At 43.1% G+C, this 18976-nt stretch overlaps 1 protein-coding gene across 1 annotated transcript; it reads left to right on the forward strand.

The window, feature by feature from the left end:
* Positions 1-5385: 5385 nt before the first annotated feature.
* Positions 5386-9562, forward strand: LOC120924609 (gamma-crystallin-3-like). Its single transcript, XM_040335604.1, is given in 3 exon segments — positions 5386-5420; positions 7067-7309; positions 9225-9562. Coding segments are annotated over 3 exon segments (528 nt in total). The 5' UTR covers positions 5386-5411; the 3' UTR covers positions 9501-9562.
* Positions 9563-18976: the final 9414 nt, after the last annotated feature.

Consider the following 18976-nt stretch of genomic DNA (forward strand, 5'->3'; position numbering starts at 1 on the left):
CCGAGAACACGTGGAGTTCCTTCTTTACGCTGGAGGCAAGTGAGGTTTTAACATAGCATCTTGGGATGCGGATCTGGTCCAAAGCACACAAAGATTGTTTCCAGGCTTCCCATTTTTGCTCTTTGTCAGAAGGAAGAGGGGTATCCCAATCCTTGATGGTTTCTGAAAGCTGTCTCAGTAGGGATTTGCCCTGTATAGTGATGGGTGCTACAAATCCCAGCGGATCGAATAGGCTGTTTACCACTGATAGGACGCCACGTTTCGTGAACGGCTTGTCTGCGCAGCTTATTTGAAACCCAAAGGAGTCGGCTGAGAGATCCCATCTGAGGCCCAAGCTCCTTTGAACGGGTGGACTGTCCAGTCCCAGGTTAATGTCCTTGAATCCGGGTGCATGATCACCCGACTCAAAGGCCTGCATTACGGCCAGGCTGTTTGAAGCAATTTTGTGTAGTCTAAGTTTAGCTTGGTACAGCATGCTTTGAGTTCTTTTGAGCAGATCGATAGCCGCTTCCTCAGTTGGTAGTGATTTGAGTCCATCGTCTACGTAAAAGTCTTTCTCTACAAAGTCTCTGGCGTCTGTACCGTACTTTGATTCTCCCTCTAACGCAGTTCTCCGAAGGCCGTACGTTGCTACGGCAGGTGAAGGGCTATTTCCAAATACGTGTACCCTCATTCGGTACTCCACCACTTCTGCGTTAGTGTCGTTGTTTTTGTGCCACAGGAACCTGAGGAAATCCCGGTGGTCCTCCCTGACTACGAAACAATGGAACATCTGTTCGATGTCAGCGGTGATGGCGACAAGCTCCTTCCTGAACCTCATCAGCACTCCCACTAGGTTATTCGTCAGATTAGGACCTGTGAGGAGGACATCATTAAGGGATACGCCTTGATGTTTGGCGCTCGAATCGAAAACGACCCTAATTTGATTAGGTTTCCGTGGATGATACACTCCGAATGAAGGCAGGTACCAGCACTCTTCGCTCTTTCTTAGGGGTGGAGCTGGTTCTGCGTGGTTGTTACGGAATATTTTGTCCATAAAGGCGACGATGTGTTCTCTCATCTCAGGCTTGCTGTTCATGGTACGCTGAAGAGAGTTAAATCTGGATCGCGCTTGCTCCCGATTGTCCGGGAGCCTTACCCTGGTGGTTCGGAAGGGTAATGGAGAAACCCAGTGATTGGTTTCATCTTTAAAGAACTCACTGTCCATTATCTTAATGAACTCTCTGTCTTCTATTGATAAGGCTACCTTATCATCATCCTTGGTTGTGCGAAAGACTGATCTCCCCAAGTCGTCAGCAAAGAGGGGAGAAATTATGTCAGGTGGTTGTACGAGGTCTGGAGACTTCTCTTTCACTTCATAGTGATGAGGACACGGCTTAATGCAAGTTGTGCGTCCGTCTCCACGCATGTACGTTTTGAAGGAGTCGATTTCTGGTTGATCCAGGCATACGTTTCCTATGACTACCCATCCCAGGTCCAGCCTCTGGGCATATGGTGCGTAGTCAGGACCATTACACTGTTGGCGCACCTTGTGCACCCTTAGATTGTCTCTGCCAAGCAGGAGTAGAATCTCAGCATTGTTGTCCATAGGTGGGATAACGTTGGCTAGGTGCCTTAGGTGCGGTTGGTGAAACGCAGCTTCTGGGGTAGGAATCTCATCCCTATGGTTGGGTATTTGATCGCATTCAATCAGTGTTGGTAGGGGTATTTCGGTATTCCCACTGATGGGGGAAGCAATGAATCCTTGCGCCCTCCTGCCGCTAGTCTCAATGCGGCCTGAGCAGGTGTTTAAGATGTAGGGTTCTGATGGTCCCTTTATCCCGAAGGCTTCAAAGAATTTAGGTCCTGCTAGGGACCGGTTGCTTTGGTCATCGATGATGGCATACATTTTTACTGCCTTTTCTGGTAGTCCCTCTGGATAGACCTTGATTAGGCATATTCGGGCACAACATTTCTCACCCTGGCCCTCGCCACATACTTCCAAACATGAGCAGGAAACAGCGGCGGCTGCGTTAGCGTGGTTCTGGGGCTCCCCGCCATGACTTGGAGCGGGACTGGTGGCGACGGCAGCTGGTGAGTCTCTGTGCAGTGGAACTGGGTGCATAGCCGAGGCATGTCTTTCACTATGACACTCCTCACACTTGATGATGGATTTACAGTCCTTAGCCATGTGCTCCAATGAAGCGCAGCATCTGAAACATACCCCAAGCTCGCTGAGGAACTTCTTGCGCTCCTGTATGGGTTTGGATCTAAACCCTCTGCATTTGTTCAGTGAGTGTGGTTTTTTATGAATGGGACATTCACGATTGAAGGACTTGTCTCCTGATGAGGTATTGTACTGTTTACCCGTGGGTGCTGCATAAGATGGTAGGTTAGTCTTTCTAACACTCACGCTGCTCTTAAAGTCTCTGTGTTTATGCATGGCACTCTCATACCTTGGTGATGGTGTCGCTGGAGCTGTAGTGTTGAACTCCAGGAAATCGAGGCTGGGGTCATTCCTCATCTGGGACTGTTCTTCAATGAATCTGCAGAAATGAATAAATGGGGGAAAGGTGATGTCATGCACCCTTTTGTACCTTGAGACGGATGCCGCCCACTTTTCTTGCAGGCTGTATGGTAATTTCACGACAATTGGGTTCACTCCATGGGCTGTATCCAGGTAGCATAGCCCGATCAGACGAGGGTCTCTTTTGGCAAGCTCTAGTTCCATGAGCAGGTCACTCAAATCCTGAAGCTTATGGACGTCCTTAAGATTGATCTTTGGAATGTTCTGCAATCTCTTAAATAGGGCCTTCTCTATAGCTTCTGCACTGCCAAAGGTACGTTCGAGTCTCTGCCAGGCGGCAGCGAGACCTGCTTCTGCTTGTCCCACATAGACAGTTCTGAGGCTCTTGATGCGATTTGTGGAGCTTGGACCCAGCCATGAGATCATGAGGTTGAGCTCCTTCTCTGCGTCTAGTTTGAGGTTGGCAATGGTGGCCTTGAAAGTTGCCTTCCAAGCTCTGTAGCTCTCTGCACGGTCATCAAATTTTGAGAGACTTGTGTTAATTAGCTCTCTGCTCGCCATAATCCTGGCCAACTCAGACATATCTGATTTCTCACTGCTTGTTGCCACGACAACCTGTGGTGCCGCCGGGGCGTGTAGGCTTTGCGGCGTGAAAGGGTGAGATGCATCCAGGTAGAATGATGCTGCTGCAGGGTTGAGCTGTGATCTAGTCTCTGTAGATCGTGAGGACTGCTGCTTGAGCTGTGGAGGTAGGCCAGGAAACGCCTGATGGCCCTTTTTGTAGTTTCGTAATAACTGTCCTTGAGAGGGCACATCTGGGTGAACACCATCAGATTTCTCGGGTGCTGTAAGTGACACTGGCACTGTAGGTGGAGATGACTTTGAGGTTTCGGCGTTGTCAGCTTGGACGGTACTGCATACTGGGGGTGATGCAGATAATTGTTTCAGTACATAGTCGCTGGTGCGGTAAGCTGAATCTTCTACCTCCTGTGGTAGCGAGCAGACTGGATCAAGACCTTGGCTTAATGCTTGCTCAAGTAGTCTTACTTTAGCTAATGCAACTTCCTCTTCCATCTCTGATTCAAGAATCTTTATTCGAGCCTCTGCTTCTGCGTCTGCCCTCTTGGCCTCTGCTTCTGCCCTCTTGGCCTCTGCTTCTGCGTCTGCCCTCTTGGCCTCTGCTTCTGCCCTCTTGGCCTCTGCTTCTGCGTCTGCCCTCTTGGCCTCTGCTCTTGCCAGAGCTTCTTTTTCAGTGAAGGAACGTCTGACTTTGGATTGCTCTGCATTTATGCGGGCCTCTAGTAGTCTGTCGCTTAGGGTTGAGCTTCTTGAGCACGATGATCTGTATGACCGAGAGGAATGTTTGGATGAATTTGATCTGTGTGATCTAGTTTCTTGCAAATGGGAGATGCGGAGTTCCGCTTTATCTTTAGCAAGCAGCACCATGGTGTCTCTTTGAATGTCTATAGATTCTGCCTTGCTCAATTCTGAAAGGGCTTCATCATTATTAACGTTTTTTAGAAAGGTTATATACCTTGTGAACAGTCTCTTGTATCCTTCATGAGCTGTGTTCAGCCGCCTGATGCCAACTTGTAAGCTTGAGGTATCACCAGAGGATTTAAGTCCTGACATGAGGGAGGAAACTCGCTCCCATAGCTCTTCCAGGTTATCGCATAGCTCATCTTTTGTGGTTTGATAGTTTTCCCTGACCTTTATTGTCGGTTTGAGGGAGCGTCTTGGTCGCACGACTTGGTCTGCTGGAAGTGTGGGTTCTGCTTCCTGTACTTCTTGGTGATCAGTATCAGGCTGCATTAGCTCTGTTTCATCACTGGGGAACTGTGCAAGGTCCTTTTTGTCCATTTTGATTTAAGGTGCGCTGTCTCTTTAAGAAAATAAACTTTTGAATTGGGGGCTGAAAATTGCAGTGTGGCTGCGCTGGGGCACTCTGGCAAGGTTCCTCAGGTGTTTTAAGTGATTTGCGGGGGTTTAGGTTAGAGTGGGACCCCGTGTGCGTTAACAGTTCTGCTATGCGAGCAAAGATTGATATGGGATATAGGAAACGGCTTGATGAGTTGTGGAGGGCTTTCAGGCAACAGTAAAGATACTGTGGACATGCGGTGCTTGCCCTTAGACTTGTGGAACATGCACTGTAGCTGGGCAGATTCGCTGCAGATAGGCCTGTTGCAGGGCGATTCCTTAGTGTGGTAACTCTGAGGGAATCTGTGACTGGGGTGTGGACATTAAGGCAGTTTTTGACTGTTCTGTTCCCACATGAAGGCGAATGAAGGTATAACTGGTAATAGCTGTGTGACTTCTTACCTTCGTATCCAAGCAGTGGGGCAGACAGGACCGGCAGATGTTCAGGTTAGATGGATCCAGACTCAGACATGAAGATGAAATCAGCGTGGGTTTATTCAATCCAGATAAGACAACAAACGGTGATACAATACTGTTCTGTAGTAGTGGTATCAATGCTGACTTGTTAGAATATGTCCTGAGGCTAGCTGCTGTGGCTGCAGAGCTGCTGCTGAGCTGCTGCTAACTACTGCTGACTTCTGCTGACTTCTGCGTGGTCAAAAACTGATGCCTTCACTCGAGCCCAAAAATGTGGAGTGTCTAGTCACACAGCCATGAGGAGATACTGAAAATGGCTGCTCCCAGTGAAGAGACCTGCCCAGCAAGAGTCCACGCCTCCGAAGAAAAAACTTTACTAACAAGAACAGGGACGTGTGGCATGCAAATTCTGGCCAGCAGATGGCAGCAGTGAAAGAAATGCATGAAAACAAACATGTAGAAATAAAGATTAATAATGTAATGTACAAATAACTATAAGGAGAACAGCACATATAAGCCTGTGCTCTTACTGCCAGTCACTGGTATAGCATTGGAGTACACATCCAGCAACATGGGAAAGGTAAGAACCTATTTGTACTACCATAAGAAATATAATTACCCGCTAATATTTTTTCCTTTACAAAATTGATTTTGTTTTTCTCAACCTCCCACCAAGTATTCTTGTTTGCTTGAGACCCGATTTTGGCTTTTTTATTTTAGTGACACAATCAGTTTAAGGCTGATAGTAATAATAAGACATGTATGGGCCCCATTGGACTTTGTTGTCCGTCGGAGTTTAGAAATAGAACATGTTTTATTTTTTTCTGATGGAAAAAAATCCTATCGGAAATTCCGATCGTCTGTGTGGAACTCCGACGGAGAAAAAAAACACCCATGCTCAGAATCAATTCGACGCATGCTCGGAAGCATTGAACTTAATTTTTCTCGGCTCGTCGTAGTGTTTTACATCACCGCGTTTTGGACAGTTGGAATTTGGTCTGACAGTGTGTGCAAGACAGCTTGAACGGAATTCCGGCGGAAAATTCCATCGGATTTTATCCCATCGGAAATTCCGATCGTGTGTACAGGGCATTACTAAGAAACAGTTGCAGGTAAGTATTTTAACCACTTAAGGACCGCCTCCTGCACATATACGTCGGCAGAATGGCACGGCTGGGCACAAGCACGTACAGGTACGTCCTCTTTAGGTGCCCAGCCATGGGTCGCGGGTGCATGCCCGCGGCACGCGCCCGCGACCCGGTCCGAAGCTCCGTGACCGCGGGACCCGTTTGCCGCTGGAGTCCCGCGATCGGTCCCCGGAGCTGAAGAACGGGGAGAGGTGTGTGTAAACACAGCTTCCCCATTATTCACTGTGGCGCCGTCATTGATCGTGTGTTCCCTTTTATTGGGAAACACAATCAATGACGTCACACCTACAGCCACACCCCCCTACAGTTAGAAACACAAATGAGTTCACACTTAACCCCTTCAGCGCCCCCTGTGGTTAACTCCCAAACTGCAATTGTCATTTTCACAGTAAACAATGCATTTTTAATGCATTTTTTGCTGTGAAAATGACATTGGTCCCAAAAATGTGTCAAAATTGTCCGAAGTGCCCGCCATAATGTCGCAGTCATGAAAAAAATCGCTGATCGACGCCATTAGTAGTAAAACATTTTTTTTTTTAAATGCAATAAAACTATCCCCTATTTTGTAAACGCTATAAATTTTGCGCAAACCAATCGATAAACGCTTATTGCGATTTTTTTACCAAAAATAGGTAGAAGAATACGTATCCGCCTAAACTGAGGAACATTTTTTTTTATATATATATATTTTTGGGGGATATTTATTATAGCAAAAAGTAAAAAAATATAGAATTTTTTTTTAAATTGTCGCTCTATTTTTGTTTATAGCGCAAAAACTAAAAACCGCAGAGGTGATCAAATACCACCAAAAGAAAGCTCTATTTGTGGGAAAAAAAGGACACCAATTTTGTTTGGAAGCCACGTCGCACGACCGCGCAATTGTCAGTTAAAGCGACGCAGTGCCGAATCGCAAAAACTGGCCGGGGCCTTTAGCTGCCTAAAGGTCCGGGTCTTAAATGGTTAAAGAAGGAATACAAAAAATGAATTCAAAATGCTAAGGATTCTAAAAAGTTACAATGGTAAAACATTCTGTAAGTTGCTCATGATTTCCACACTGAATTTACCATTTTCTTTGCAGATCATCTTCTACGAGGACAAGAACTTCCAGGGTCGCTCTTACGAGTGTAGCGCTGAATGTCCCGACCTGTCCTCATACTTCAGGCGCTGCAACTCTATCCGTGTGGAAAGTGGGAACTGGATCCTGTATGAGCTCCCCAACTACAGAGGACACCAGTACTTCCTTCATTGAGGAGAGTATCCTGACTTCCAGCAATGGATGGGCTACAATGACTCCATTAAGTCTTGCCGTCTGAGCCCCCAGGTAACACAACACCCTTTTTACTCTTTAATACATTTTTTTTTCCATCTTTATATTTTTGCTGCAAAGAATATTATCAATGTGGGTAAAAAGATACCAACAAAAAATAAAAAACATGGTCGCCATAATTTGCTTAATAGAAAAAAGCAGCTCTAGCTGCTACACTCACCCTGTCCCCAGAGCTGTCCCCTGCAGATTCACTTGTTCACCAATCCAACACCATTCCTCTTCTAGGTTGAATGACACTCAAGTTTATTCAATCCACTTCCTGTAAAATCAGGCTGCCAAAGGCTCACCAATTTCCTGGGTTCAAAGGGAAATTCAGTAGACAGCAGCTGAGCCCCCTGCAACATTAAGGATATGTCCACCACCAGAGAACAGGCAGAAGTAAGGAAGGGGGTCCAATCCTTAAGCCCTGTACACACGGCCCAGAATCTCGTCAGGAAAAAAACATAGTTTTTCCTGACGAGATTCTTGGCAAGATTCTCTTGCCGGGCGAGTGTACAAAAGAACGTGGTGACGTCATCGACTACGACAAGCATGCGCTCGTCACATTCGATGCCGTCGCCGCCATCTTGCTTCACCCTACCTATGCCTTGGAAGCTACCGCGCATGCGTCAAAGTCATTTCGAGCATGCGCGGGTTTCCATGGAGGCAGGTAAGTATACACACGCTCGGGTTTCTCGGCAGGAAAACACTGCAGAGAATCTCTCGACGAGAAAATAGAGAGCAGGTTCTCTAATTTTCTCGTCTAGATTCTGGGCAGTTTTCTCGACGAGAAACCTCAAAGCCTCGTACACACGCTCAGTTTACTCGACAAGAAAGCCCTGCCAGCAGTTTTCTTGCTGTTCCTTGCCGAGAAAACCGAGCGTGTGTACGAGGCTTTAGAGTTGGGTCTGATGACAACTCAAAGTTTTTTGAATTTTCCCTCATGTTTAATATTGGTAACAGTGACCACCGTGATAAATAAAGTAAATCTCCCTGATGGGGGCAAAGACAACAATAAAAACCATACCGAATGTGGTGTGAGGGAGGGTATGGACTTTTATCCGGTGTGTCTTTGAGCTGAAAGGTACAGTATCTCCCGATCACCTAAAGCCTATCTCTAACAAGGGCAGTCTCTTCTGTGAAATTAACTTTTTGGATCCTCTCTCTATAGTGCATTCTTGTTTTGTTCCAATGGAGACTCTTGAAAGGTGGTGCCATCACAATATTGACTCCAGTAAAATTTTACTTTAGAAACCATGAATATTGTACTTCAGAGAGTGCATGAGGTATGTTCAAGTCACAGCAGAATTTTGGCTCTTAGGGTTGGACCAGAAATGGAAAGAGATAGTTGTGTTGCATCCAAGGACATGGGAAGACATTGAATTCCTTCCTAAATAATCCAAAACCCTGCTAAAATGATTGGCTTATGTCGCGTACACGATCAGAAATTCAGACAAGAAAACCGTGGATTTTTTCTGACGGAATGTTGGCTCAAACTTGTGTTGCATACACACGGTCACACAAATCTTGTCTGAAATTCCAACCATCAAGAACGCGGTGACGTACAACGCGTACGACGAGCCGAGATCAATGAAGTTCAATAGGCAGTTCGGCTCTTCTAGTTGATTCTGGGCATGCTTGTTTTTTTTCAAGTTGGAATTGCATACAGACGATCGGAATTCCCGATAGGAATTTTTGCCATCAGAAAAATAGAGAACCTGCTCTCAATCTTTTGTTGGTGGAAATTGCGACGGCAAATGTCCGATGGAGCCTACACACGGTCGGAATTTCCGTCCAAAAGCTTACATCTGACTTTTCTTGGCGGAATTTCAGATCGTGTGTAGGGGGCATAAGTGTTACATTTATGTCCACTTGTCATATGTTGGTAATACTCCTTTTTGTGTTATTATGGTGTAACTTATTTTAACAGCACCAAGGTTCCTTCAGAATCAGGATCTACGAGAGAGAAGAGTTCAGAGGTCAGATGATGGAGTTCACTGAGGATTGTCCTCATGTCTATGAGAGATTCCGCTACAATGACATCCACTCCGTCCAAGTCCAAGATGGCTACTGGATGTTCTATGAGGAGCCCAACTACAGAGGACGTCAGTATTACCTGAGACCTGGAGAGTACAGGAGATACAGCGACTGGGGAGCCGCAAGCCCCAGAATTGGGTCCTTCAGACGTCTCCACCACTCCTACTAAATTGACAGAATCATAATATATTTTTTTCACAATAAATAATTAATAAAATTGTTAAAAATAAATTGCAGTTAATATTTTTTTTATATAGTTAGTCGTACTTAAAGTAGATCCTAATCCAATCTTTAAATCTCATATCCTGTTTGACATGTTAAAATAAATTCAACCACTATAAGTTTAACACTTTCTTCAGGAGCTCTTCGAAGGGAGGTCTGGCTCCTTGCTTGTCCATACAGCAATGGAAGTTTTGGAAATGGTACTTCTTGCATTGTTACCCTGTTAGAATTAGGAGGGTGGAGAATACAAGCAGCCTTATTGACACAGATTTCTCAGGCATGGTTCACCATTGTCGCTATCGGGAAGCCAGTTCAGAGCAATGATGTGCAGCCTATTGTGACAGTTGTTGACAGTTGATGGCAAGGACACCAACGCAGACCCCATGTTGTCAATTTTTTGGGGACAAGCCCTAACCATGTATGTAATTAAAAAAAAGGGAGGGATTTATTAATCAAGCCAATCTGAAGTTGTTGCTAAGGTGGTTCTGTTTTTTCCAATGTATCAGAACTTTTTTGGCATTGAAAAACAGTGAGGCCGCGTACACACGGTCGGTCAAAACCGATGGAAACGGACTGAAGGACCGTTTCATCGGTCCAAACCGATGGTATGTGGGCCCCATCTGTCAGTTATCCTTCGGTCAAAAGGCTTGTAGCGTTGTCATTTTTTTTTATGTGTACACTTACCTGTCTTCAGCCGCATTTCCGGGTCTTCTTCCTTGCGGGGAGTGGGCGTGTCGCTCCTTTTCCCCGACGGGGAGCTCTGCATAGATGATTGACGTGCGCGTCATCGCCTTCCGAAAATATCCGACGGGGACTCGGCTCTTTACGGCGCTATACGGCGCCTGCCACGTAGAGCTGACTGCGCAGACGCCGTAATGTGCAGGGTCCCACTCGGATATTTTCGGAAGGCGATGACACGCACATCAATCATCTATGCAGAGCTTAGGAATGCCTACTCCCGTAAGTACAGACCGAAAAAAAAAAATCCAGCATACTGTTGATGTCAGCAGTATGCTGGATATAACAGTCTATAGTTTTTTTAGGGTGAACCCCCGCTTTAAGCCCTGTACACACGATCGGTCAATCTGATGAAAACGGTCCGATAGACCGTTTTCATTGGTTAACCGATGAAGCTGACTGATGATCAGCCGTGCCTACACACCATCGGTTAAAAAAACGATCGTGTCAGAACGCGGTGACGTAAAACAAAAACAACGTGCTAAAAAGAAAAACGAAGTTCAATGCTTCCAAGCATGCGTCGACTTGATTCTGAGAATGCGTGGATTTTTAACCGATGGACATGCCTACAAACGATTGTTTTTTTTTTCTATCGGTTAGGAATCCATCGGTTAAAATTAAAACAAGTTGGCTTTTTTTTTGACCGTCCGTGTGTACGCGGCATTAGAGCCAAAATTCTGCTGTGACTTGAACATACCTCATGCACTCTCTGAAGTACATTATTCATGGTTTCTAAAGCAAAATTTTATTGGAGTCAATATTGTGGTGTCACCACCTTTCAAGAGTCTCCATTGGAACATGAACTTGAACATTTAACCGATCGTGTGTACGCAGCCTTATCCTTAACAGAGATGACAGAAGTTGGTTGGGTACTAAGAATACTATGTCACCTTTCATCATCTATGGCAGTCATTCTCAACCTCGATAGAAACACAAAGACTCACCCAAGCTCTACCGCTATATTGGAAAGTATATGAGGAGAGTGACAGTGCTCTAGCTGTGGCATTTACTGCAAGTCCATAACAATTATAAGCTGGCAACTCGATAGCTTCTTCATTAGAGAACTAATGTTACACTACAGCAAGAGCAAAATCCAAAAGATACCAACGCGTTTCGGCCGAAGCCTTCCTCACAGCATACACAGATAACAATAAAATCAAACTTATATATTAGTACGACCCTTCTGAAATTCAGGGGGCAGTGTAATCTTTATAAAAAAATTGGCAACACTTGGGGATGACCATGCTGAGTTGAAAGATCATGTTGGAAACAGGATATTCAATCAAAAAATATTAACCGTACTATATATGCACTAAATTAAGACATTAAATAATAATAAAAAAAAATGTTAACATCCATCCTGCAGTTCATTCTGAGAGAAACTCTGGTGTTGTGTGTGAATCCACCACACCTCTCTCTGAAGCAATATGTGGTGTGTGTCACGTCACCTGTGGCCAGGTGACAAATGCACCCCGTAGGGGTTAGGGATGCACCTCAGGGTAGTGAACCCTATAGCCGACTGCTGCTATGTGAGAGAAAGCGTGAACCCAAGATCGCCCAGGGCGCGGAGTCTAAGACCCAGCTTTATGTTCACCAGAGCCTCTAGTGGTGAGGATGGCCTTCGCCGCAGCTGGGCCCAGGTCGCGACCCCTGGGATCCCCTAGGTTGCGCTCCACAGAGAGAAAGGGGAAGCAGCAAGCATGACAAACGGAAGTGATGGGTATGCCGAGGTCAGGGCAATGGGCAGACAGGGTAACCGAGGGACAGGCAAAAGGTCAAAGGCACAGGCAAACAGGAGAAGTCAGGGACGAGCCAAAAATGGTACACAGAGAGGTAATCGTAGCACACTGCAGACAGGAACTTAAACAAACAACACTGTTGAAAAGCACTGCAGGCCTGTATTGCAACAATTAATATAGACTTCCTGGGATGGCCTGGGTGGGGCCATACAGGAAGTAGAGGAGATAAGAAGGTAACCAGAACAGAGTCAGGCCTCTTAATGGACAGATAGAAACAGGTAAGCTGCCAGACTATTGCATATCCATGACAGTGTGTTAGACAAGATGTTGCCTGAATGGAAGGTTTAGCATGTAGGGGTAGGTACCATCATCCTATAATTAGACAATGAGTAAAAGCGGAGGGGGCTCCAAATTCATTGCCCTATGCCGCCAGTGATGTTAGGAACTATATTGGTTTCCAGATATTATACAAATTGTTTAAAAAAGTATACATTTATTTGAAAAATTTCATAAAAAACAAAAAGCAACAACAAAGCAATAATGAAGTTATTATAAATGCCGTGACAAAGGCATTCAAAGTATATAGCCCCGCTGGTTTGTGGGAACACAGAGATGCAGTTTCAGACTTTGTCCTCTACATGTTTCGCGACCACTGTTGCTTCTTCAGGAGGGGGTAAACCAAAAGCATCTATAAAGAGATACAGTACTTATAGTTATAGTGTCAAAGAGCTATTGAATACAATATTGTCGCGAACTACCCGTTACAACATTCGATTTTGGAGCATTAAGTCAGCTCAACTCACCAGATGAGGGCCCAAATGGGGCATCAGACGGCAGAAGAGACACCCCGATAAGAGGTGTTTCCCCCGGGGGCGAACAAGGGAGGCAATGATTGATAAACGGACTAGAAATGGTAAAAAGGAATGTAATAATGTAGTATAATATTTTTGGATGTGGGTCCAAACATCCAACTTACACACATGGAAGAGAATGAGATGTGAAAAATCTCAAAAGGGGAGGGGCAGTGGATGGGGGAAGGGGGGTGTAACGGTCAGGGGTTAACGCTGTTACGATATTCCATTCCACCAACCCAAGACAGCTTCCGACACTCCACAATCCAGCAGACAGGACCCATTGGATTCCCCCCCAGAATAACGAGACACAGCTCTGTTCTCTGGTTCCAAACAGAATGACACTTTAATGGTAAACTCAGGTTTCTTATATACAGTTAGAAAGCATGCTGCAGGAATCAAAGGGACAATGACACACTCCACCCACAACATCACACAATGTGTGCTAACGAGTCCCCCTCAATCTACATCTAAGACAGACTTTCTGACTCTGCGATAAGCTATTCTCACCTGCCACACAATACACATTCCTCTAGTGAACATAAGTCAGACGTCTGACTTTTAGAGTGTGTTAACTCACAACACATATTAGCATCAATAGAACTTTCACACAATACAGGGTTAGTTAACATAGCACCATGAAATATCTTAGAAGCCAGGCTTAATTAACACAATAGACAATAGAATGCAATCACAGCAAGCTTTCATCACTACAGCCAGGTAGCTGGAGGTGATTAACATCAATTAACATCTCAACAGTCTATGTTCCACATTGAAGGAGACACTCTATTGACCTGTTGTGTTCAGAATGAACAACTTGTAATATTTCAAGATATCCTGCAATACATGAATTATCATTACTGTCCCATCTCATGTAATCCATGATATCAGTTCTCAGTCATCCTATGCCCCTAGTGGACATAGGATGACCCTAGACACAAAAGTCATTGGTGAAGCTGACACAGGAGTACCCCATATCCTTCAAGATCCTCTGGGTCCCACGGGCCATACCGTTACAGGGGGGAAATGGAAAAAGGGGGAAAACAGTCTCAGGGTGGGAGGGGAGGTAGAATGGGGAAATGGAAAAGGTGAGGGACCGTCTCTGGGGGGTGAGGGAGGGAAAGAGGGGGGGAGGGAGTAGACAAGAGGGGGGAGGGGTGGGTGGAGAGGGGGGAATATTGCCCTATGGTTTCATAGGGCAATGAATTTGGAGTAGCCCTTGACAATCCCTCCCCTTTTTCTCAAGATGTGGTTTGTGTCACCCCCTCTTGTGGGTCTTTCGATCTGTTCAAGACCAAAAACGGAAAAACAATCAAGATTTCCTCCATGTGCTGTCCTAAAATGTTTGGGTACATTTAATATATTTTTAGCATTTAAATTACGACTGGTTCGTATCCGTGTGGTTGAAATACATGTAAAAAGTGTAGAAGACACAAGAAGAGCAATATTGTTACTTCTTTTTTCTACAGGAAAGTCTTATTCTCTCAAAAACGACATCAATTGTAACTCCAAACTGGTAAAATATGTTTGCAGAATGCTTGTCAGATACAATACATACAGTAGGTTGCACCATTCACCACCTGAGAACTAGGATATCAGAGCACTACAACGACACACTTAGGGCCAGATTCTCAGTGGAGACACAACGGCGTATCTCCAGATACGCCGTCGTATCTCTGCGTTGTGCCGTCGTATCTATGCGCCTGATTCTTAGAATCAGTTACGCATAGATATCTATTAGACCCGACAGGCGTAAGTCTCTTACGCCGTCGGATCGTAACTGGCTGCTAGGGGCGTGTACGCTGGTTTACGCGTCAAAATATGTAAATCAGCTAGATACGCGAATTCACGAACGTACGCCCAGCCGACGCAGTAAAGTTACGCCGTTTACGTTAGGCTTTTCCCGGCGTATAGTTACCCCTGCTATATGGTGGCATAAGTGCGGCGTACCAATGTTAAGTATGGCCGTCGTTCCCGTGAAGAAATTTGAAAATTTAACGTTGTTTGCGTAACTCGTCCGTGAATGGGGCTGGACGTAATTTACGTTCACGTCAAAACCAATACGTCCTTGCGGCGTATTAGGAGCAATGCACACTGGGAGATTTCCACTTACGCCAGCCGATTTACGCTACGCCGCCGCAACTTACGTTACTCCCGCACAAAGTTACACGCTCCTACGAGAATCTGGCCCTTAAATGCTAAAAAGAATATCAAATGTATCCGAACATTTTAGTATAGCAACTGGAGGGAATCTTAATTGTTTCTCAGTTTTGTGTCTTGAACAAATCAAAAGAGCCACAGAGAGAGGTGTGGTGGATTTACACACTTAACACCAGAGTTCCTCTCGGAATAAACAACAGGATGGATATTAACTTTTTTTTTAACCGGTTAAGACTCGGACTATTATGCAGGTAAAGGACCTGGCCCCTATTTGCGATTTGGCACTGAGTCGATTTAACTGACAATTGCGCGGTCGTGCGACGTGGCTCCCAAACAAAATTGGCGTCCTTTTTTCCCCACAAATAGAGCTTTCTTTTGGTGGTATTTGATCACCTCTGTGGTTTTAATTTTTTTGCGCTATAAACAAAAATAGAGCGACAATTTTGAAAAAAATGCAATATTTTTTACTTTTTGCTATAATAAATATCCCCCAAAAATATATAATTTTTTTCCCCTCAGTTTAGGCCGATACGTATTCTTCTACCTATTTTTGGTAAAAAAAAATTGCAATAAGTGTTTATCGATTGGTTTGCGCAAAATGTATAGCGTTTACAAAATAGGGTATGGTTTTATGGCATTTTTATTAATATTTTTTTTTTTACTACTACTGGCGGCGATCAGCGATTTTTTTTGTGACTGCGACATTATGACGGACACTTTGGACACCTTTGACACATTTTTGGGACCATTGTCATTTTCACAGCGAAAAGTGCTATAAAAATGCACTGATTACTGTGAAAATGACAATGGCAGTAGGGGGTTAACCACTAGGGGGCGCTGTAAGGGTTAAGTGTGACCTCATGTGTGTTTCTAACTGTAGGGTGCGGGGCTGGACGTGTGACGTCAGTGATCGTGTTAAGGTGGTAATTAAGTCTGCTACTGTCATGTAAACTAACCTTAGTCTGGCTTCTAAAGACCTTTTCATTGTGTGATGCTAATTATTGTGTGAAGTTCTATTGATGATAAATGTGTTGTGAGCTAGCACAGTCTAAAAGGTCAGATGTCTGATGTGTCAGACCTGGTGCCAGAAAGTCTACCCAAGATGTGTATTGGAGGCTCGTTAGGAAGCATTGTATAATGTTGTGGGTGGAGTTGATTCATTGTTCACCCTTGGTTTCTACTGTATAAAAGCCTGAGTTTTCCATAAAAGTTTCTATCCGTTTGAACCAGAGAGCAGAGCTGTGTCTCGTTTCTGGGGAATCCTATGGGTCGTGTTCGTCTGCTGGATTGTGGAGTGTCGATAAGCTGTCGTGGGTTGGTGGAATGGAATATTGTAAACGGCGTTAACCCCTGACCGTTACATATATATATATTATATTGTCTCATTTTGTTATGTACTCTTTGCTGTGATCGTTTGGGGTGTGACTGTATTCTATTGTTCTATTATGGCTGCCTGCCATAATGTAAGTGTGTAAGTGTTTGCTGTGACGAAAGAGGGAGGGGGACTCCTCCAGCAGCCCCCTTGCTGATAAGACTGTTTACTGATGAGAAGTTTGAATACACCTGACCTGTGTCTATTGTCAATGGACAGTTTAACCCGCCCCGAATCCAAAGGTGGGGGGGAAGTGTCTCGGAGTTGGATATCTGTGTACATGTGTGATAATAAATGAGTTTGATGTTGTTGTTCACTAGACATGTGCACTGCCAAGAAAATCTTTTTTTTCGTTTGTTATTTTCGTTTTTTTTATTTTTTCGGAAATTCGGGAAAATAAAAAAAAAATCGTTTTTGTTTCATTCATTTTTTTTTTCTGAAATTCGGGAAAATCGAAACAATTTTTTTTCTGTTTTATTAGTTTTTTTGCTTTTTTCGTAAATTCGGAAAATTCGGAATTTGGAAATTCAGAATTCCGAATTTTCGGATTTCCGAAAAAGCAAAAAACGAATGAAACGAAAAAACTAAATTTCCGAAAAAAACGAATGAAACGAGAATTACATTTTTTTTTTTCGGGAATTCAAAAAATTCGGAAAATTTCGGAGTATGAAAAAATTTTAATTCGAAATTTCTAAAATTCGAAGATTTAAAAAAAACGAAAATTCCACAATTTCGAAAATTCAGATTTTTTTAATTTTCGAATTTTAAATTTTTTAATTTTTCGAATTTTCGAATTTTTCAAAAATCGAAATTTCGAAAATGAAAAATTCCAAAAATCGAAATTTCGAAAATGAAAAATTCGAAAATGAAAAATTTGAAATTTCGAAAATGAAAAATTCGAAAATTCGGAATTTCGAAAATTCGAAAATTCGGAATTTCGAAAATTCGAAAATTCGGAATTTCGAAAATTAGAAAATTCGGAATTTCGAAAATTAGAAAATTTGGAATTTCGAAAATTAGAAATTTCGAAAATTCATAAATTCGAAATTTCGAAAATTCGAAAATTTAAAAATTCGAAATTTCGAAATTCAAAATTTTGAAATTCGAAATTTAAAAATTCGAAATTTGAAAAATCGAAAATGAAAAATTCGAAAATTCAAAAAAAGAAAAATTAGAAATTTCTAAAATTGAAAGATTCGAAAATAAAATATGAAAAATTGGAAATTTCGAAAATTCGGAATTTGGAAAATTAAAAAAAAAACAAAATTCGAAATTGAAAATTCGGAAATGTAAAAATTCGGAAATACGAAATTGAAAAATTTGAAAATTCGAAACATTTTAAATTGGAAAATTCGAAATTGAAAAATTCGAAAAAAAACGAAAATTCGAAAATTGAAAAATTCGAAATTTGAAAATGAAAAATTCGAATATTCGAAATTTTGAAAATCGAAAATGAAAAATTCGAAAATTAAAAAAAAAATCGAAAAATTCGAAATTGAAAAAATCGAAAATAAAAAATGAAAAATTCGGGATTTTTAAAATTAAAAAAAAAGAACATTTTTCGTAATTAAAAATTCGTAAATACGGAAATTAAAAATTCCGAAATTCGGGAATTAAAAAAATCGGGAGCCTCTAAATTTCGGAAGTCCGAAAATTCGGAAATTGAAAAATTCGTAAATACGAAAATTCGGAAATTCGAAATTTTCAGAAGTCCTAAAATTCGGAAATAGAAAATTCGTTAAAACGAAAATTCGAAATTAACGAATTTCCGAATTTTTGTTAAAAAAATAATGATAAACTAAACGAATTGTACATGTCTATTGTTCACCCAACACTGAAGTACGGCTGGTGACTGGGTGGGCTAAAGAGTCTTGGATAGTGCTGGTTCTGGACAGAAGAAGCATTGACGGCGGACAAAGTTCTGTTGAGAACGAGGGTTTGTCACATTACTATTATCATCAATATTATTATATGTAATAATGAGAAATTCTAATTCAGAGGAATCAGCAAATTGTTCATTATTGATTTGCACGAATGCATGTACACCAATTTCCAAATCTTTGAATCCTGAATTTCATCCTCTACAGATAAGAAGGGACGCCATAAAATATCCATCAGCACCAGAAAATGTGTAAATGACAGATTGCCCTGGACTGATCATTATGGCCCAGATTCTCAGAAGAGATATGACGGCGTATCTCCAGATACGGCGTCGTATCTCTGCGTTGCGCCGTCGTATCTATGCGCCTGATTCTTAGAATCAGTTACGCATAGATATCCATTAGATCCGACAGGCGTAAGTCTCTTACGTCGTCGGATCTAAACTGCAATTTTTTTTTTTAGACCGCTAGGTGGCGCTTCCGTCGAATTCCGCGTCGAGTATGCAAATTAGCTAGATACGCGCATTCCCGAACATACGCGCGGCCGACGCAGTAAAGTTACGACGTTTACGTTAGGCTTTTCCCGGCGTAAAGTTGCCCCTGCTATATGGTGGCGCAGCCAATGTTAAGTATGGCCGTCGTTCCCGCGTCGAAATTTAAAAAAGTTACGTCGTTTGCGTAAG

The sequence above is a fragment of the Rana temporaria genome, chromosome 1 (genome assembly GCF_905171775.1).
Source record: "Rana temporaria chromosome 1, aRanTem1.1, whole genome shotgun sequence".
NCBI classification, from domain to species: Eukaryota; Metazoa; Chordata; class Amphibia; order Anura; family Ranidae; genus Rana; species Rana temporaria.